Source organism: Delphinapterus leucas, chromosome 4 (genome assembly GCF_059928025.1).
Source record: "Delphinapterus leucas isolate spDelLeu-1000000601 "Yukka" chromosome 4, BTC_Dleu_Yukka2, whole genome shotgun sequence".
In the NCBI taxonomy this organism is placed as follows: Eukaryota; Metazoa; Chordata; class Mammalia; order Artiodactyla; family Monodontidae; genus Delphinapterus; species Delphinapterus leucas.
The window spans coordinates 45586242-45608325 of NC_143132.1; the positions used below are offsets into that span (position 1 = coordinate 45586242).

The 22084-nt window shown below is 35.7% G+C and overlaps 1 protein-coding gene across 1 annotated transcript in view; it reads left to right on the forward strand.

Annotated features, from left to right (window-relative positions):
- Positions 1–22084, forward strand: part of LOC111178990 (ephrin type-A receptor 6) — a 201620-nt gene that overhangs the window by 146233 nt on the left and 33303 nt on the right. The window contains 1 exon segment of the mRNA XM_089909884.1: positions 15284–15409. Within this exon segment, the coding sequence (XP_089766010.1) occupies positions 15284–15409 (126 nt within the window).

Here is a 22084-nt window from a genome sequence, read left to right on the forward strand (position 1 = left end):
TTGCAATATTTGTTAAACAAAGGGTTAATATGGAAATTATATGATGAATTGCTACAAATCATTATTTAAAGACCCCATTATATAAATGGGGCAAAAATATGAACAATTGGCATAAAAACAAATATGATCAATAAAAATGAGAAAATATATTCCATTTCATGAGTATCCAGTAATATCCAAATTAAAACCAAAATTAAATCATTTTACCTATTTAATTAGCAAAAATTGAGGATATTAATAATATTAGTGCTAGGGAGGAGATGGGAAAATAAGAATGTACTTGTCATTCACTATTGATAGGAGTATAGATTGACATAGATTTCTGGTGGGCTATTTGAAAGTATCTTATTTTAAAATGAACATATTGTTCAACTCCAGAACTCCACAACTATGTAACTATTCTAGATGTCCACACAATAACCTAAATACTCACTGGGAAGAAAATGGTTAGATAAATTATTGCATATTTGCTCTAGTGAATATTATGAGGCAGTTAAAAAGATGGCGGTAGATCAATATCACGAGGGGTCTCGAAAACAGAGAATCAAGTTTAAACATAAAAAAATCAAGTTAAGAGCCAGATATGTTGTATAATCTCATTTGGTTAAAAAATGCACAAAATGAAACTGTTGATTTTCCTATCTATGTATGTTAACATACATCTCATACAAGAACATCTGAGAAGGCCCATATCAAAATGATAGCAGCAGGGGCTGGGATTTGATGAATAATAAAAAGGGAATTTTCATTGTTCTAAGTTATTTAAATTTTAATAAGAATATATTTGTGCATTACAGTGTAATTTAAATTATAAGCATTATTCTTAAATCTGTGGGGAGCCCTTAAAAGGTTTTAAGCAGGGAAATCACATAAACACATTCGGATCTTAGTAATATCCTTCTGCCAGCTGAATATAAAGGGGATTGGTGAGAAGTTAAACTGGAGTTAGGGAAGCCAATGAAAAAGTGATGGCAGTAATCCAGAGTATCAAATAATGCTGGACTTAACTAAGATTGTGCAATTTCAGTGATGATGGAAAGAAAGAGATGACCAAGAAAGATATTTACTACATAGATTTCACAGGACACCACCCCTTAGAATAGGAAGGTGATTGTGAGACAGGAGTCTAAATGACCGTCAAGTTTCCAACTTAGAAATTAGCTGAATGGTCAAGTCCATTCACTGAGTTAAGGAATCCAAAGGGGTGTGTGTGTTAGGGGATGGATTATAGGAATTGTGATTCTTAGATCCTTGCTATCTTGAGAAATTGGGGGTTTTGAATAGGTTGGCTATCTGAAAGATTTTTTCTATCACATCTTTTTTTCCAAGAGCAAAGCACCTATCCTCTATAGAAGGGGTCAATGGCAAATGGGTTCCATCTAAATATCCTAGATTTCTATGAAGTTTCAAGAAATTTCTAGATTTCACACAAAGTTTGTCCGTGGATTTTTCCCTTTAGTAATCCAGGGAACAGCTACATCTACGTGTGGTAGGGATGGCATCATTGTGGGAGAAAGTATATCAATCTCATCCTCTAAAGAGTTGTACCCCTCCCGCTTTCCCCCCATCCACTCACCAACCAGCCTGAGCAGCTAACATTCAAAGCTTGGAAGCCCAAGCTTTGAGCAGGGTCTTCTGTCAGAATAGTCTAAGTGCACGCTGACTTATAAGTCTTGACAAATTTGGATACTTTGAGTCAGAAATACTTTTTGCCCTCAAGTTGATCCCAATGGAACTTAAGTGGAAGAAGAATTCAATTCGAGAAGACTACTTGTTTTCCTAAATTCAAAGCGTACCGTCTTTATTTAATCTATATACTTTGTTTTATTGTTGAAAATGAAAATAAAAATGCATTTGTGTATAAAACTGACATTAAAATTAGATTAGAAATGACCCATGGGATGTTTCCATTTATCAATCAGAATTCATCAAAAGTAAAAGGTTTATATCTAAATAATGGTAGAAAGTATATGATAAGAGTCATTCAGTCATGCATTAGTTTTTACTATGTAGAATAATACTCTAGAATAGCCAGAATGATAATTATGAAGGTTGTTTCAAATTCAAAGTGTGAGATGAAGTCGTCACAGGATATTGATGCAGTTAATTCAGGGACCAAGCATGTTAAAGGAGGACAAATTAAACTATCAGTTTATGGTTAGATTCTGTTGGGAGTGACAGAAAATCCCATATAACAGTGGATCAAAAGAATAAAAATTATTTCTCCACACATGAGCAACATCCAGAGGTAGGCAATCGATAGCTGGAAGGATGCCTTCATGATTCTCAAAGACTCAGCACCTTCCTTGAGTGGCTATCCTCAGCACACAGTCCAGGATGGTTGCTTAGCTCAGTGCTTCAAGAAGGAGGAAAGGGTAGCCATGGTCATATTTCCTCCACTTAAGGGCACTTCCTATTACACTCATTGGTCAGAACTTAGTCATGTAGCCTCATCTGGATGCCTAAGGAAGCTGAAAAAATATTTTATTTATTCTGGCCAGCAAGTACCAGCTAAAAATCAGGGGTTCTGAAACGAGGAAGAAGGAAGTAGACATTGAGCCACCGTCAGTTTCTGCCATCAGGAGGTCAGATCATGACTAGAGATGCAGGACATTCCTCAGTCACCAAATATGAACTGAAGTTGTTCCTTTTGTGGGATAACCAGCATGTGCTGGAAGCATGTTAGTCTTTTTCTTTCTTTCTTTGTATTTATTTATTTATGTATGTATGTATGGCTGCTTTGGGTCTTCCTTGCTGTTCGCGGGCTTTCTCTAGTTGAGGTGAGCAGGGGCTACTCTTCATTGCAGAGCGCGGGCTTCTCATTGCAGTGGCTTCTCTTGTTGCGGAGCATGGGCTCTAGGCGCTTGGGCTTCAGTAGTTGTGGCTCACAGGCTCAGTAGTTGTGGCATGCAGGCTCCGTAGTTGTGGCACATGGGCTCTAGAGCACAGGCTCAGTAGTTGTGGTGCACAGGCTTAGTTGCTCCATGGCATGTGGGATCTTCCGGACCAGGGCTCGAACCCATGTCCCCTGCATTGGCAGGCGGTTTCTTAACCACTGTACCACCAGGGAAGTCCCAGCATGTTAATCTTTAAAAGTTGTTTCGGGTGGGGTATTGTTACAGAGTCAAGATTATTCTCAAGTTTTTTCATAAGATACATATTTTAAATCAAAGAAAAAGTATCTCAGGAAAATAAAATTTGTTTCATTGAGGACTGAATGTTTGAAAAAGTCTTATACATTTGTTGATTGTGTGAGATTGTGCTAAAAATTTGGTGAATCAATACTTTATAAACAGAGACACATAAACATAAAACTTCATCTTTATGCAACCGTTTTTCTTTGATCTATATATGTCATTTACCCCAAAACCTATCTCCTCTTCATTGTTTATTTCGTCGCAAGCCTATTCCACTATTCAGTATTTATCTTTGCCAGCACATCTTTTCTACAATTTGCTAGATTACAGTTAAATCTATACTTAAATACAAACTTTCTGGGACTCACTCCAAACTCAGAGGTTGTGATTACAGTTAGGAAATGATATTGTCACTTGCTTTTTCCTTCCCTGAAAATACTTTATCTCCTTGGGTCACTGCCATTCAGTGCTGTGAAAATGTAATTTGAAAAGCAAGTTTAAATGGGGCTTTCTAATTAAGTGCACTCTTTTTTACTTTCCCAGCCCTGTACCCACGTTACCCTGGAGTTAACATTCAGTGTGAGATCTATATGCCTTTGAGTATGAATGGGTAACTCTCAATGATTGAGTTTGATCCAACTGCTCATTCAGCTGAAGTGAATTAAGGCTTCTAGGGCACCAGGGTACCATTTAGCAAATTACCTCATCCAGCACACTAAATTTGCCTCACATGGGTGAACAGCTTTCTTCCAGGGAGCAGTTTCATCACCCCAGTTCTCCACTGGCCCAACTTTATTGGTGCTAAAGGGTGATTCATATGACACAACATTTACCCACAGCCTCAGACAATAAGACTGTATAATGATATTCTCCATTTAAGAGCACAGGTGCCAGTATTTAAAGGGTAAATGAGAGAGCTGTTTTCTTTGGATTTTTGTATAAATCAAATGTAAATGAAAGTGCATCATTATTCTCTAATCTCTGAAACTGTAAAATTTGGTGATAAATTCACCACTGTATAATAAAATGACTTGGCCCCTTGAAAGTATCAATAAACAAGCATCTTTTTCTTTCAGTACTAAGGCAACAACATGTACACAAAATGAGCCTATTTAAATAGCAATAAAATTGAATGTAATACTTTGAAAGCAGTAAGTTTTTTTCATTTGCCAATAAAAACGTTCTCTTAATTTTAACTCAGTCCTGTTCTTCTCTTAGGTATTAACTCCAGACACTTATTGGTTCCTTTTTTGAAAACTAACATCAAGAGCATAAAATATATTTTGTGGTGCCATAATTTGTTAAATGATGCTTTGATAGTGGCTGGGTGCCCAAAGAGCCCATGCAGAAATAAAATGCACTCAAACTGCTTCCAAATGTTTTCCTGTCCACATATATCATGTCAGAAGCTGCAGTTTCTCTCACACTGTCACTGTATCCAAGAAGCTATAGTCATTCAGCACCACTAGCAGAACATTTTCACAAACTACCCAAATTTACATCCAAGCCAATATTTAGAATGTAATGAAAAGCATGTATGTTAAGTGAACCAGTAATCTATGATACAAGAGTCTGAAATTGTCTTGGAACTAGCTCTGAAGAACAAATTAATGGGAGCATTTTCAACAGTGAACAACGCCTGCCAGCCTTCTTTCTCTCACTTTTTCTCTGTACGAAATCCCTGAATCTCCTTCAGTAATTCTCACAGAACAAGATGTACTTGGATCCTCATTTTGAATTCAGTCTAATGGCCTGCCAAGGATAACCTAATGGTAAACAGTCGTGAAAGTGGTAGCACAGTGAGGGGCTGGAATATTGTCAGTGGAGACGTTATTTCAGGCAGTCTCAACATGCCCAGTTCATGTGGCTTAAGAGTAATAAAATCAGGTTTCTTTAAGTCTGTTTCCATGTTCTCCCTTTTTATCAGGAATGAGTGTTATCTCAGATTGGACCTGAAAGTTAAATTAATATAGGCCTCAAAGGCATCAAGCTTAAAGAAAGGAATAGCCTCAATAAAAATTAAAAGATACGTTAAACTGGATAATGCCTGACTCTTTTCAAGCTCATTTCACATTTAGGTTCTCCTTTGAAAATAGAGCCCAACACAGGTATTAGTTTGTTTCAGGCCGTAGTTGAAGTTGCTGGCTTGTTTCTAAGAGAGCCGGGCCCCCAGAGAACGTCATCTCTAGCTCTGTGCCTCACCTTTCTCTTGGGCTTAAACAGTTCAGATTGCTCTCCCCTCAAGAGCTTCTCTCTTTGACCCTTCAATCATAAATGAGAGAGCACATAGGCAAGACTGAAAGAAATGAATGAGAGGATATGTGTGGAGACCCCCATATCTGGCTGTTAGTGTCATTCACTGTCCATCTGTCTGTCTGTTAATAAAGAACATAGGAGCTAGTGAGAGTGGCTTTACATGTCACAACATTTTTTTTTTTTTTTTTTGCTGTACTCGGGCCTCTCACTGCTGTGGCCTCTCCTGTTGTGGAGCACAGGCTCTGGACGCGCAGGCTCAGCGGCCATGGCTCACGGGCCCAGCCGCTCCGCGGCACGCGGGATCCTCCCGGACCGGGGCATGAACCCATGTCCCCTGCAATGGCAGGCGGACTCTCAACCACTGCGCCACCAGGGGAGCCCCACAACCTTTTTATGACTCTAATGATATTTTGACTCACCTGCTAAACCCGTTGCAACTTAGAAGTTGTTATCAAAGCCAACAATAACATTGTCATGAATAAGGAAGATGAAGATATGCTTTGTAGTTGCTGTTTTTAAAAGTTATCATCACAAGTGACCCCTAAATGCAAATAGCATGCTAAGTTCTGTTGGAAATATAAAAATGAGAAGCTCTTCATGGAATTTATTATAAGATATGTCATCAACAGGAAGAATTATACTGCAAGGAAAAAAACGTGATAGTGTTATATGTGAGAGAAGGAAAATAGCCAAGAAAGGTGGGTAGGGAGGTCCTCCTTGACTGTCTATTTTGTGCTAGGCATTTTATAAGCACTCCTTTGTACAACTGTCTTCATAACTGACTATTTCCACATGTTACCTAAATGGGAACTGAGCCTCAGGAAGTGGAAGTGACTTCATGGTCATCCAGCAAGCTACGGCACATAAGGTTTGACCTTGGATCCCTCTGACTCCAGCACTTGTGCCCTGTGGTTGACAATTATTCCTGCAGTGACAAAATGAAAAGTCTCTTAAAAGAGGTGGCACTTAGGGCATTTAGAATGGATCAGACCACGAGGCAGCATTCTCACTTTGTGCTGGGAGTAAGCAACACATTAAAGGAACAATGAATATTCTAGTATGTTTGAACTAAGAAGTAAAGATTTTGAAGCCACTCTTATGTATTGGGTTTGTGCTCAGCAGTAAGGAGATTTTGAGATTTTGAAGCTGAAAAGTGACATGATCTGAACTGGAACTACTCGGGGAGGATTCCTCCTAAGTGTTTCCACCACGCATGGTCACAGGGAATGACGTGGAGAGAAATCCCACATGCTTACCTCAAGCAAAAAGTAGCTTCCTGGAAAAGTGGATGTGTCTTTGCCACCACCATTGCCATTATGGTGCCACCCCAGGCATACATTTACGGTATCAGAATTGATGTAAAATCATTAGGGACTTGATTAGTTTTGTTCTCTGTTGGCTGCTCTCAATTATTTTCAAGACCAATCGCGTTCCCTGATTATTTCAAGACCAATCCAATTTTCAGAATGGTAATTAGTAAACCAAATTATCCTGCCATCTACTCCACACCATATAGATACCAAATGGGTATGATTCTGACCTGAAAAAGCCAACAAAACTTTGAAAGGAATTTAAATATCTTAACCTTAATTGAGAAATGCCTGGTAGGTACTAACACATTTTTTGTAGATAACACTGCCAAGGGTGTTATCATCAATATCTGGCAGTGAAACTAAATTCATATTTTGTACAGAATAGAGCAACAATGTGATGTACCTGACAGCAGGATACATGCTAGCAACGAGTGGCCAGTCTGGTCTGTAGGCAGCCTTGGAAAATTACAAAAAGGCAAATGCAGCCTGCCTCATGACCTCTTTATCAGGTGTGCTAAAGGTACAACCCTCCCTTTAGTAATGTGACAGACATACCCATAGTTCATAAATATTAAATCATAGCACACGTTAGCTGTGAGCTAAATAGATCTAGCTTTCATACAAAGGCTTCTTAGCAGCTCCTTAGCTGACTCCTTGGCACCTGAAGTGTAAAAGCATTTTTAAAGAACAGATAGTTTAAAAGTCTGACCCAAGAAAGAAAAGGCTGGGTCGGCATCTGCCAACCAAGGCCCTCAGTCAGGAGGACACACTTTTCAATTTCAGTTCACTGCATCACCACTTCTTAGGAAAAAGAATTCTAGAATTTTAATCTGTCCCTGGTTCCTAAACATTGGCTCTGCGTAAGCATTTAAAGTAGAAGGTTATAAATGTCATTGAGCTTGACTAATTATATACAGTTTTGATGATATTTATATTATTAGAGTATACATGGTTTAAAAAGCTCTGACATCAAGAAAATTCAGTCTATTATTTATCCAGATAAAGTCAAGCTCTGAACTCTTCATCTAAGATGGTTTTAATTCAACTCAATAACTATTACATTGAGCTCCTACCATGCACAAGTTCTGGGATTGGTTATACAGGAGAGAATAAGATGTGCATGACTCATCCCTGTTCTGAAGGAATCACAACCTGGTGGGGAAGACAAACATGTCAGCCAGAAGTCACCAGCTGGCAGCCCACAGGCTGAAGTCAGCTAAGAGGTGTGTTTTATTTGATATCTACAAGGTTCTTTAAAACTTTGAATTCATTGTCCTTAGCCAGAACTTTTACCCTTCAGCTGGACTCAGTGCCTTTGTCACCAACCTGATATATATTGTACTTGACAGGTCCCAAAAGGCATTGGAGTTTGGTATCATAAAATTGTAGACAAATAAATACTGTCCTTATGATAGCATTTTACCTCTATTATAGTACCAACGTTAACAGGGGCACCGCAGGAGGAGTAGCAAGTTCTCACCAGGTTCAGTAGGCATGTTTTCACAGAAGCCAGAGGGCCTTCCAGGAGGAAGAAATATCATGGAGGCCTGGAGACATGAAATCATAGGTCAAGTTTAGGGAATTAAAGAGAAGAAATATTTTTCCCTCATTTATTAAACACTTACTGTCAGCCATTAATAGGCACTTCCTAGATGATCCACAATAAACCAATGTAAGCGTTTATTATTAGCTCCATTTTTCAAATGAACAAACTAAGTATCAGAGAAGGTAAATAACTTAACCAAGATTAATCATATGGTGAATGATTGAGTCAGAGTTCTGCTTGCCCTCAAGCCTAGGCATTTTCACTAGTAAACCTGATGGATGTACTGGCAGATTGCAAATTTAGTCAGGATACTTTTTTGATAATTAAAATTCCAGGTGCTACTGAACATAAACATAGGTAAGACTGCTGGACAGAACCCATATTTAGGGAAAATATAGGCTTCATTTAATATAGCAGTAGAATAAAAATTAAGTAAACAGACTTTTAAGCTTAAAGGACATTTAGGGAAGTTCTACTCCAAGTTAATTTTACAGGTTAGGAAACTAGGTATTTTTTAAATATTTTTTTTTAAAGTTAAAGGACTTCTGTATTAAATATTAATTAAAATGTATTTTTCAATAAGTGTTCTTAATCAGCTTCAAAATATTTTAATTCTCCTTGTTAATGCTATAGTTTTAAAAAATAATTTACAATAACAGTTTTATCACACATATCTTACAAGTTTAAAAATAACTCAGGAAAATCTGAAAATTTCTTTTTAAAAGCACTGAAGATGAACTCATAAAAATCTAGCCATGAAACTGCCCTTTTTGCTTCAATAATTTTATTATGACCTATTGAACAACAGGATGAGAAATCTATAAAATTCATATTGCAGTGACCTGAAGGATTAAAAAAGAAGCCAAACCAAAGCAGTAATGATTGCATGATCTTTTAATTGTATTTGGTGCCGAAGAATCTACATGGAGATTAGCTGTGCTAAAAGGAAAATACTAATTTCATTGTAGGCATATTTCCATTTATAAGAATTTAGGAAATGGGCAAAATTTTGTAATTGCATCTTTGGCTTAGCTTAGTTAGAATCATTTCCTGAAAATAATAGTGTCATATCAAAAAATATTTTATTTCCACTTGTTGTACTAGAAATGTGTCATAGTGCCAGGTAAAAAAAAGGTGCTTCAATAAATATTTACTGGATAAATGAATAAGTCCATAAATGGATAAAAGGATAAATGAATGAGTCATTCATAAACAGAGTGATTCTCTCTCACATTCTAAGCCTAATTAAAAATTAGCTCTTGGCTAGTCATTAGAAAGTTGCCACTGGCCTGGGAAGCAAGTAAGCAGGCAGAGTATTTCCTTAGATCCTAGCAAGATATTTGCCTAAGGAGCAATTTGTCACTTTTCATTCATCATTGAGGTATCCACTTATTCAGCTTGCACTCTGTGCATCTTCTGATCTACTTAGAAGAGACCAAGTTGGGTTCCCAGCTGGCCCATCTCAAGCTTTACAATAAAGCAGGAATCTTTTCTGTACCAAATTAGGCAGAGCAGCTTACTTTTTTGTAGACTGCATGCTTACATAAAGAGACCAAAAATAAAGTTCTCAGTGGAGTGAAAGAGTCATTCTTCCAATGCCTTACATGAAAATAGCTCTTCTTACGGTTGCTGGTCCTCTTCATTGGTGATGTAACTGTTAGAGTCTGAGTCTTCATCCACCATCACAGAAAATTAGGAAGCATGTGTTCAAACAAAACTAATGAGCTTATGGTTTTCTTTTACTTCTCTCAGAGAAAGAATGTGTAATGCTATAAATTATTGTAACAGAAGAAGAAAGAGGCACATACATGAGATACACAAGGAGTGGAGGGAAACACAAACAATCTGACAAAGAAGGGACAGCTGAAATTAGACAGATGATGGATAGATAGATAGATAGATGGATAGACAGGCAGGAAGGCAGACAGACAGATAGGGAAAGAGGTAGAGAATCTCTGAAGGTTCAGAAGTGAGCATTTCTCAGGAAACACAGCCCTTCAACATAGCATTTGGTTTAACAGACTATGTTATCACTGAACTTTGAAATCATTCATACTGTAGCTCAGAGATACCATCGTTAACCAAAACCACACAGTTATGGAGAGGCTGCTATGTGTCAGTTACAGAACTCTATACTGGATACTTACGGGTGAAGAAAGGATCTCTACTCTGAATGTATACATACTCAATTCTTAGCTCTCCAAATTTTTGGTCTTGTCCCTAACAGTAAACATTTTTGAGCCCAAAATCTCTACTATATGAATACTAATTTATGTCATATATATCTACTATTTTACTGTATTTATTGTAGTTTTATATTTATTATAAACCACTCACAAAATATATTTAAAGGAATGAAATTAAAATATTTTGAGATAATATTCATTTATATGTTAATAACACAGACTTTATCAATTTAGGTCTGATTGTAAGTTCAGTTTATTTCAATACTTGCTTTCAAATAATAATCACACCACACATAGGCACAATATACATAAAATGCTACATATTAGGGCCAGGTTTGTTATGTTATGTGTAAATCCCTGTTTTTAGTATTGTTCCCAGTGACTATTTGTGATCTACTCTTTTTAGATCAGATTAAATCATCCTTGCATTTCATATTGTGCTTGAAAAAGAACTCATTTTAGGAGTTGAAGACAGAGTTTCCATACTCTATATTTATTTAATACACTCACATATGTGTACATGTTTTTTTATTTTTGCGGTACACGGGCCTCTCACTGTTGTGGCCTCTCCCGTTGCGGAGCACAGGCTCCGGACGCGCAGCCTCAGTGGCCATGGCTCACGGGCCCAGCTGCTCCACGGCATGTGGGATCTTCCCGGACCGGGGCACGAACCCATGTCCCCTGCATTGGCAGGCAGACTCTCAACCACTGCGCCACCAGGGAAGCCCTGCATACATGTATTTTAAGTTTCCAATTCTAAATTGTTTGTCTGTCTTGAATTAAGACTATGCATTCTTTGTCTATACGTAGATCAAATGGTTATCTGCAAAAATACAGCCTAATGGAAACAATTTGAAGGAGTCAAATCTCAAAAGTTCATGTTATAGGGATACTGCCCTTATTAAACTTTTCGGCATCAAAATTAAATTATTGATATGTAATCTTTGAAAAAAGGATTTGTTCTATTGGGGATATGTGTATATATGTGGGGGAGGGGTAGTTCTTCATTAGAAAATTTAATTAATCTTTATTTGTTTCCCATCTAAAGAGATTTCTTTTTTAAAAACATTAGGGCTAATAGTATTGTCTTATATTTATGAGAATTTACTCACATTTAAACCTCACAAACAGCCCCGTTAGGTAGGGTCAGTTATTTTCATTTCACAGAGGAGAAAGTTGAGGCACAAAGAGTTTAAGGTCATAGTTTGCTATCTTTTACACAAATTCTTAATGATATCTAATTTCTAATATAAAGTTATTTCAGAGAGGTTGCTGCAATATCAAATGAAAAATGGGATTGTTTTTCATTGAGTTTGTGCTAAATATATTTTATTATAATTCTTTGAAAACTGCTAACTCTAAGGGCAAGATTATTCTCAGATGATCTGAGTGATCAGTCCTCCATTAATTAATGTCAGAATACAGGCTACACCAACTTCTTCACACTGTTTCTTTACCTCATTATATGACCTATTCATTAGCAACCATTTTTTTAGGATTCTTTATTCTCGGACAGTGTTTTTCAATGGGTGCTACCAGCATTTTGAGAGAGAATTCCCATTTGTGCAGGCAGGATACCACTTACTGCAATGCCTTCAGCGTGCATCCTGATCCCCACCCACTAAACACCAGTGATGTCTTCCCACAGTCATAATGTGCAAGGCTCCCTAAATGCATTGAGAACCACTGAGTTAATGAAAGACATAAATCACCAACCCCTGCAGCCAGTGACTTATGTTAATCTTACCTTATATCAGTAGTTAATAGTGCCTTTTATCCATCTGATATCCGTAAGTGTTTGAAATTATATTAGAGTAGGGTTACCAGGTTTAGCAAGTAAAAATACAGAACACCTAGTGATCTGGTAACTCTATATTACAGACAGTATAATGCTAATGTCACATGTTGGTCTCTCTTTAACCCGCAACTCAAGATCACTAACAAATTGGAAACTCAAGAATTTGAGATTTAACTCAAGGAAAGCATGTATGAAGTGACACATTTTACATTTCAAACTTGTAATGGCTAGAGGAATACTCTCATCACATAAAAATCTAATTTGTATTAACAAATACTTAGGCTATTGAAAGTAACTAAAATCAAAATACTCGTGGAAATTTATATTTCTCCTGGTATAGATAGTAGACGTTGTTTATTATTAAGCTACAATGTAATTGATTAATAAATTCCACCATTACTTTAAAAAAACCCAGTCAGATGGGGTCAGCAACTTAAGAAATAGAGCAAATCAGACTAAAATTATTTCATATCAAATTCCAAAAGGTTTGTGAACTTAATTTCTTGCAAATTAAGAGATAAGGGAATTATAACAAAGAATAACTTCAGTTTTCCTGATTGAACTGTGAAAATGTAGAGCTGTAGTGTTTCCTGCAATCTCTATCGACATGGCTGACCTTAAGAAGAAAACTGATAAGGCGTTATTATCACACAATGTGATATCTCAATGGAATATATATTCATGCGCACCACCTTTTCTCTTTGTTTCAGATATAAAAAATGACAGTTACTTAAGGAAGAGATGCCACAATAAATGAAAGACCTTTTAACCCACAGTAAAGAAACATAACAAAGCCATTATGAATGATGCAGCAAGTTTAGGAAAATGAAAGCTGCTATTAAAGATGACAGGCCGTCACAACAACAAAAGTAGTAATCAGTGTAATTGTAGCAATAAAATAATATTTGTATTTAGTTTCTTTCAAGGAGTTAAAATAATGGACATCTTTTCTAAGTTAACAGTTTTGAATAATGTTGGCAAAAATAGCAAAAACTCAGATAAAAAGCTCTAAATGTGAAGCAGATAAACATTATCTAGAGTCACTGTTCTACATGCTTTTGTTTTCCTTCAGATTTCCTTTAAGATAATTACATTTATGTCTCTTTTACTTTCCTCTTCATGACGATGATATTCTTTTTCTTTATGATCTAGTGTTCTTGAACCAGGCTTCTGATTACTTGACGTCAGTAAATCCACAGCTAAAATTAGATCATTTTTGTTTTTCACAGCACATAATAAAATCTGAATTTCTTGTAATTATTTTCCCTGTTGTACAATCCCCATTTCTTTTGTAACTTTAAATAAGAATGCTTTATAAATATATAATTATCTCCACGTGGTATTCAGTGAAGCTCCTTACATTAGTGAGTGCTTTCACAGATGATGATGAAACATTGCAGTGCGGGAGATGCCTTGCATGGGCAACACCGCACACAGGCTTATGTTAACTTTATGCTCGGTGATAAATATCCCATGTAGTAACAAAAGAGTAGTTAATTTCACTGTTCATGGAAAGTTACCTCAGAGCACTCTCTGGCTTACATTTGGCATTTTTGCCACACCTCTGAATGTTTAAGGGACTCCAGCTCTACCGGGCCATTTTATTAAAGCCCCGTAAAATACACAACAAAACCAGTTTATGCACCGTATAAGACACTCTTTCTATGCTTTCTTTAATCCAGTGCACAATATATAGGCCTCACCCATGAAAATATTCATTGTAACTTTGCTCTTTCATAAACACATCTCTAAAGATCTAATAAATGCTGCTTTTTCTTTAGCAACAACTTTCTCCATAGAAGCAAGATATAGACAGAATGGTATACCACATCCCTTTAGTCCTGGTCAAAGTTCAAAGAAAAATCAAATCTTAACTTATTTTAGGTGCAAAATTTGTGTCAAAGAACAGAGCAAAGTCTTTTCAAAAATATAGGACTTGCTAAATTTGAACTGGGTCTCTACATATGAAAACTGCTGTGCCTGATGGGGGTTTCAGAGGTCTCGAATGAGACACATTTCTTACAACTATCAGTGTAACTTGCTTTTAGGGCATTACTGTGATTTAAACTTAGATATACTGTATCAATTACCAGTGCTGCCCATGCACTAATATTGCATGTATAATACATTTTCTTCTGAATGATTTTAGTAGCTTTCAGGTCACTGAGACACCAAAATGTAATGCCGCTATTCCAAAGTGCTAAGTTTCTAACTCGTATTCAGGGGATCTCAATCTCCCATATAGGAAATGACTCATTTATTTTTAATCTATAGTGGAAAGACTTTGTACTGGGAGTCCACCAGCCATGTGATATCACTTCCCCGACTCAGTTTGCTGGTCTCAAAAAAACCAGATTGTTTTGACTGGATGATCTCTAAAGTCCTTTTCAGCTCTGATATTCTTTTATTCTGTGATTCATTATATTATTTTATGGATAAGCATCCAAGTAGTTTACTTTTTTTTTTTTTTTTTGCTTCTCTCTCAATAGCCTTCTTAAAAATGAAAAAGCATGTGGTTCTACCTTTGCAAACTCTCATGTCTTGTCCCTAATAGAAAAGTGAAGCAAATTAAAAAATGTGTATGTTGTTTTTCTTACCACTGTTTCAAAAACATGTGTAATTACTGTGTGGTATAGAAGCTTTCCTCATTTTAAGCTGTCTTACTGATACACCTAAAGTAAATCACTGCTTCTTCTAGTGCAGCACAAATCCCAGATCCTATCGTGGCTATTTTCTGGGTATCTTTAGCTCATGTAGAGATGAATTCTGTATATATTCTGTCAAATGTAGATTTAGAAATTTCATCTTAGCATTCTGATGCTTCTAAACCCTCTTTAATTGTAACTAGTTAAGAGTAACTTTCTTTTCAAAAAACTAGGTTTATTTCTTAAATTTGTGAATAAAAATGCATTCCATTCCTTTTAATTTCATAGCTTCCTTGTAAGGTTTGATTTCTTTGTTGATTATAGGTTTGTTCCAATTAAATGATCAACAACTTTTCCACAAAGAATACTTTTTGATTAATGTCAATTTTTATCTCTTAAAAGGATCCTTCCCGGCCATTGGGGTGGAAACGTTTTGCCCCAGCTTCCTGAGGGCAGGGTTTTTAAATAGCCTCCAGGCCCCGCATCCAGTGCCAGGGAGAGGATCTTTGCCCCCCAGGATTCCTGCTGGTAGGTATTTCAGGTGAATTTTTCTGCCACCATATACAGCAGTAGGACTGTGCTTACAATTGACAGAACAATACAGAAATAAATATTTCTAAAATATATTGTTGAACAGAAATGCAAGTGACTTTTTAAAATGCAGGAACCACATTTGTGATACCTAATGCTCTGAAAATAATATAAAGGAAGTAGAAGAAGGATCTGTAAACTGAGCACCCAATCAGCATAGTGCTGCCTCTTCTAGGAAAGCTTTGTCATAAATAAAAACTAGAGACCAGGTCCCAAATTTGTAACTCAAGAATAAAACAGGGATGAATTTAAGCCACTTTACCACTTGGAACTGGCTAGAAAAAAGAATTTAAAACTGAGTGTTATTAACTGAAAAAGTAATTTTATATCTGAGTAAGTTTACAGAGATTTAAAGTTCCATTTCACTAAAGAAAAATTATTTGAAAAAAGGCCAGAAAGTAGCAAATTTGGAAGAAATTTTTGAGAAAGAAAATTAACATGCAGTTTTCCCTAAAAATATCAATCTGACCAAAGCCATATTTTATCAATGAGGAAAAACACAATAAAGGATATTGAGCATTTTAAAATGAAATTTCAAAGTTTAGTAAATCACTTTGTATATTATCCTTGGTATTATTATAATCATAAATTATTTTACTCTTGTCATTTTGCAAAATATTCAGCTGTCTTCCTCCCTGGTACCTGAGGCATGCAAATCCAGTTTATATTTTATATGTGTTTAGCAAGATGGAATTAGGATATTGATTCTTGGAGTTTTTATCATAATTCTTGTGTTTCTTATCACAGTTAATACTTATGCTACAAATTGTGGTAATGACACCAATATTTTCAGGAGGGCTGGCCCAGACAGCTGAATAATGGAAACATTTGAAAAACTAAGAAATACAATGGAAACAAAATCCCATCATGCACATTTCTTGTTTTTCTTAGAAAAATTATTCCATCAAAGCCTAAAATTATTACACTGACATTTTTTCTTTTGCCTTTCAGTTACCCTTGCCTACTTAGTTATAACATACAAAAAGTAACAACCATAAATATGCTTTAGTGTCATTTGGTTTTATCATTGGATAATTACTACAGTGGTTTCAGACTTTGTAGCCAGCAATGCCACTGATAAGTAGGAACCAAAATTATATGAAATAAAAACTAGCAATTTTAATTCTAATGAGTGTTATGCCACCTTTTTTCTCCCTAGGAAAAAAAAGTGGTATCAGTTGCACACGAATTTTATTGTTGGTAGTAGTAGTGATGGTGGTGTTGCAAAAAAATGGAAATAAAAATCTATATAAACTGAGCTCTCAGAGTTAACTGCAAATATAAAAATATAGCATTCATGTCTATTAATATTTCAGTGACTGGAATTGAAGAGATGAACAGACGATTTGTAGTTTAATGACAAACTTAACTCTTAATGACAAATCTTGGCAGATTTAGGTATATTTAGCAGAAATGACATTACAAATCAGTAGTGACTTGAATTATTCAACATCACTGGTAAAAATGACAGCCCTTGTCATTTAGCCACTGAGCCTGACAGAAGTAAGATGGTGTTTCTATAACACAGACACAAAACAACTTTCCCGAGAGGGATCTAAAAGAACATCTAGCGCCCTCTTCTTCTAGGCTTTAAGCCAGATTTGCCTCCAACCTTCGTGGGAAAGAAAACCCAGTTCAGTTTCCATGACTTAAATACAAATCAGGTGTAAAGCAATTGCTTCATAAAAAATGTATAGATCTAAACTTGTTCCCTCAAACTGAAATTAACTCAACTCACTTTTTCTGGCTTATATCACTTGGATAAGTGATCCCTGTACACTTTCTCTGGCACTTTTCAGTAATCACTGCTATGATTTCTAAGGTAATTTTTATCCTCTTCCATTCAACTATAGCTTATTTCCCAAGAATTCTCTTTATATTTTGTATAAAGAGGAATGAAGCAATGATATGAGAAGTTTTTATTATTTCATATTAAAAGAAAAAAGAACCCTAAAGTATTTCTTTGCCACCTAATAGCTGAGTGACTCTTCAGGTTTAGGACATCAATTTGAGAGCAGAAAGCACTTCCTTCCTTGACCTGTATCATGGTACCTTAAAAAGCTGGCCAAAGGTTGATGCCTACTGGGCAGAAATTAATTTGCTTTCTACCAATTGTTTATATGTTACAGTACTTCTAGGGTCTCATAAGACATTTGCTATGTCATTCAAGGAATCACAAAATCTGTTCTAATGATGGTGCTAATTTAGTTCCCAGTTACTTCCTTAATCAAATTTAAATGAGATACACGATTATGTCTTATATAAAATAGTTTCTTTGCATTCATGTCACACTGTGCTATCAAGGAGCAATATTTTTGCAGTATGTATTTTTACACTAACTGCAATAAGAGAATCACTGAATCATGAGAACCAGAAAGCAGACAAGCCTGAAATCAGTATTTATGTAATTGTTGTCAATTATTTATATGACCTTTTACATTTCTAGAAAGGTCATAGTAAAGGGTTATTATTCTTAGTATCAAATAGAGAAAAATACCAGGAAGTAATTGGCTGAAAGTTGAATAGCAAGTATATTCATATATTTATTGCAGTGCTTTTCAAATAGTAGTCATCCAATGAAGTAGGAAAATCTCAGGAGAGAGGAGGCAGGAAGAGTGGGGAGGGGAGCTGAGAGAAGCAAAGAGGATGGAGAAAGAAAGGAGAAATTAGAAAGACATAAGTGAAATTATATTTTTTGAATCAAACTCTTCTCCATCGTATTCTTCCCTATTAAAATCAAATTCTGCCTCCTTGAAAAGAATTAATGTCCCTCTTGGAAATATGTTACCAGGTATATACCCTAAAATAAGCTTGCTCTCTTTGCTCCATCTAGTTATTTCTTTGATTTATTTCTATAATCAAACAGTATTTGAAAGTGGGTAGAACATTTTATATGCCATAGAGTATTGATTATACATAGGGTCTTAGACTGATGACTTATGACACCTTTGCCTTTACACATTTAGTGGCTTATATGCTTACCATAAACAAAGAAAATCAGAGTAATAAAGGCATTGAGAAACAGAATTATGCACTGATAATGATGGTGTAATAATATACGGAAGTTGCACTGGTCCAGTCTTCCCTGTTACTTCACAGCAATAACTATCTGACGTCATGTGATATCTTAAATTTACATAAGATCCAAACATTACAATGTGTCTTGAAAACTAGACTTATTTATAAAATATAAAGGCATATTCATTATACTCAGAAAGTAACATCTTAGGTTGAGTATGATTAGATCAAAAATTCTACCTTACATTTTTCTAGCAGTTTTCTGTCAGTTGTGGAAGACTTGATAATATTTTTCATTACTGAAGTAATTCATATGTATAGATTAGAGTCTAGGCCAAACTCAGATATATGCCTTAAACTAAGAAGTTTTTCAGTTATAAGCAAAGCCTACAAAGGAGAAAAATAGGAAACAGGCAGCATGTGGGATATAGAAATAGATAAATTCTAAAAATAAAAATCAGTGTTGAAGGTCTTCCTGATACTTCCTTTGTGGTTAGTCTTGGAAGCTCTTTAATTGTTGAAGGGATGTTCTTCTGAAACACCATCTTCGTTTGTCTGCCTATGCTTTAAATATAATGCTATATATAAAACACCTCTTTTGACATTTTTACCTGAGCTGCTCTCTGTTGCATGCCATGTGTTAGGTTCAAGGTAAATGGCAAAGATGGGGTAAATAGCTCTCTTCACCTTCTTGCTTTGTCAATTTTGTGAGACTTCCTCACTGCTTACTCTGAATCAGTTTAAAAAATAAATGTGAACACATGGGGACTCAAAAATCAGATTTGCAATTACTAGGTATATGATTAATAGTCATGTTTAATATTGTTTATTTATTTTTACCTTAGCAAAGAGATTTGAATGAGCCTTATACTCAAGTAGCCAGACTTTTTCATATCCTCACTACTGTCCCCCTGACTAGTAATGTTAAGATATAAATTCACAATCCAGTTTTCTATAAACCAGTAACAGATCCAACTAGGCCATTTCTATAGCAAAGGAGTTACAGTGCTAAGCCAATATTAAAATGTCTTCAAAGTCTATTAACAATGATTATCAGTATTTTCCTTTCCATATTTCATGTGAAATCCTATCTGATATGGAGTCTGGGCAAATATTGCATGCACTATTATCCAGTGAAAAAATTTTTTTATTGAGAAGGCATATAGTTTAGATATTAGAAATAAGCCAGGAAAAATAAATAAGGTTGAAGCTGCAGAGAATCTAGGATCTAGTGAGCATAATATTATCATATCTTGATGCATATAGAGGACTGCAGAAAAGCAATAATGCAAATACATTAGATAGCTAGTGGGAAGCAGCCGCATAGCACAGGGAGATCAGCTTGGTGCTTTGTGACCGCCTGGAGGGGTGGGATAGGGAGGGTGGGAGGGAGGGAGACGCAAGAGGGAAGAGATATGGGAACATATGTATATGTATAGCTGGTTCACTTTGTTATAAAGCAGAAACTAACACACCGTTGTAAAGCAATTATACTCCAATAAAGATGTAAAAAAAATAAATAAATAAGTAAAAAGACTGGATGGCAGACTTTGAAGGAATATACAATGAGTTAAGGAAAACTCACATGAACTCAGTTTGCCAAGGGAAATCAACAGTGGAAAAGTATATACCTTTTAAATACAATCAAACTGCAGTTCAGAAAAATTAAAGTAAACCATTTCATTTCTTTGTATGTTCAGGCATCCTAAAAGAAAAGTCAGTAACTTTGTTTTCAATCTACAATTGAGCGTTTCAAAATTAATCACTTTTGACAGCATTTCTGCTTGCTAAAGTTCTACTGAGGATAATTATTCTTTTTATATTTTTCTGTAGTATATATGGCAATTTGCTTTATTTTATCTTTAACAAATACTGTTGTAATAAATATACATAAAAGATAAGATTTTGGTTTACTTTTTAAGTAAGAGGTCTTCAGGGAAAAAAAAAGACTCTTCTTTGATTTAAGGGTGTATATTTTATATATTTCTGCAGCTGAAATTGTTGCCAATTACCCTGAATGAGATGTGTGTAAATGAGTGTTTTTGTGTGTACCTGCTTAAACCAAAAGCTAATTATAATAGGAATAGGATAAACTGGATTAAATGTGCGAAGTAAGGTCCTGAATAAATGATTCAAAATGTAAGCTGTGGTGAAAAGGGAAACCTTCATCTCAATTCTTAACTCCTGGTTTCTTTATTCCTTGCCATTTGTGTGATTTCAAGCCCCAGTAAGCCCTACCCGATACTCATCTGTACAGTTGTGTCTCCTGGAGAACTCTTCTCCTTGAACATTTGTTCAGCTGCAGACTTCAGAAGGAAATCCTGTAAACTGCAACTATTTGAAAACTAGGGTAGGGACTCTGAAGCAGGGTCAGACAGGAACCCAAGATTATTCTATTTCAGGCCTGTGGAAAGGCATAGAGAAGAGACGGTCACTGATAAAATGACAAAGGGAACATACCCAGCCAACAGAAGCACAAGGAAGGCGACATGAGTGACTGTATTTCTAGTTATACACCCATAAACAAACCCCTTCAAGTATTTGCGACACTGTTGTTGCTAGGTTAAAGTTACTTAAAAACACTTTGGGGCATATATTGGTAGATTCCAAAACCAGTGCAAGAAGGGCTAGCCGGATAACATTAAGATTGTGTTCAGTCTGCTTCCTCTGTTGCTTAAAAGCCAGTGAATTCCAAAGAGCATGCGTGTCATCTTTTGGTTCTTTGGCTTACTTGAGGAGAAATACACAAGAGGTTAGAAAAGAATTAAAACCTAAATTTAAGACAACTTGAAGATATCATTTGGAAAAAGAAAAGGATGGGAACACATACAAAATGAAGGTGTAATTTGAACCTTCAAGTATCATTCAGTTTATAAAAACTTTAATCAGCTGCAGGGTCTATGAGTTTAAGGGCTCCTAGGGACCGACGGTCATGATGTTGTGGTACAGGTCATAGACTCAGATTCCTTATGGATTATACTTTGTTTCTTGGCCAAAAATAACATAGACTCTCCTTTCCAAGAAAATGGACATACGATCATATAAATAAATGATTGTATACAATTTCAGGAGGTCTCTGGACACCCTGAAGTCCATCAATGAAGAATTTCAGATTATTAAAAACTCAGTGTTCTATATATAAAGTTATGTTTTAAGACATCGTGAACAGCAGCATCTTTATGTAAGACTGATAGTGCATTTAAAAGAAAAAAGGAAACAAAGTAGCAGGATGCATTTGATATCAAGCTCCCGAACATTTACAGAGAATTTCTATTTGTTTCCTACCAGAAAGACACGAAAAATCTTAAAAGAGCCTTTAAGTAATCTCCAGATTCTTTTTACTAGTTCTTTTTACTTTCCTATTTTCAGATTCCATAAATAGTTTTAGCCTTTGACTTTCGCTCTTCTTTCTTATTAGCATAAATGTTTCTTTTATCTAAAGATCATTTCAATAAGTTTGAATCTTAAAAATCCAGACTTTATATATATGACAATTTAAATTCTCAGTTGAGAACATATATCTACCTGCTAGGGACGTTCATGTTTTATTATTACAAATTATACCATCTATTTTCGTCCTATTCAAAGAAACTA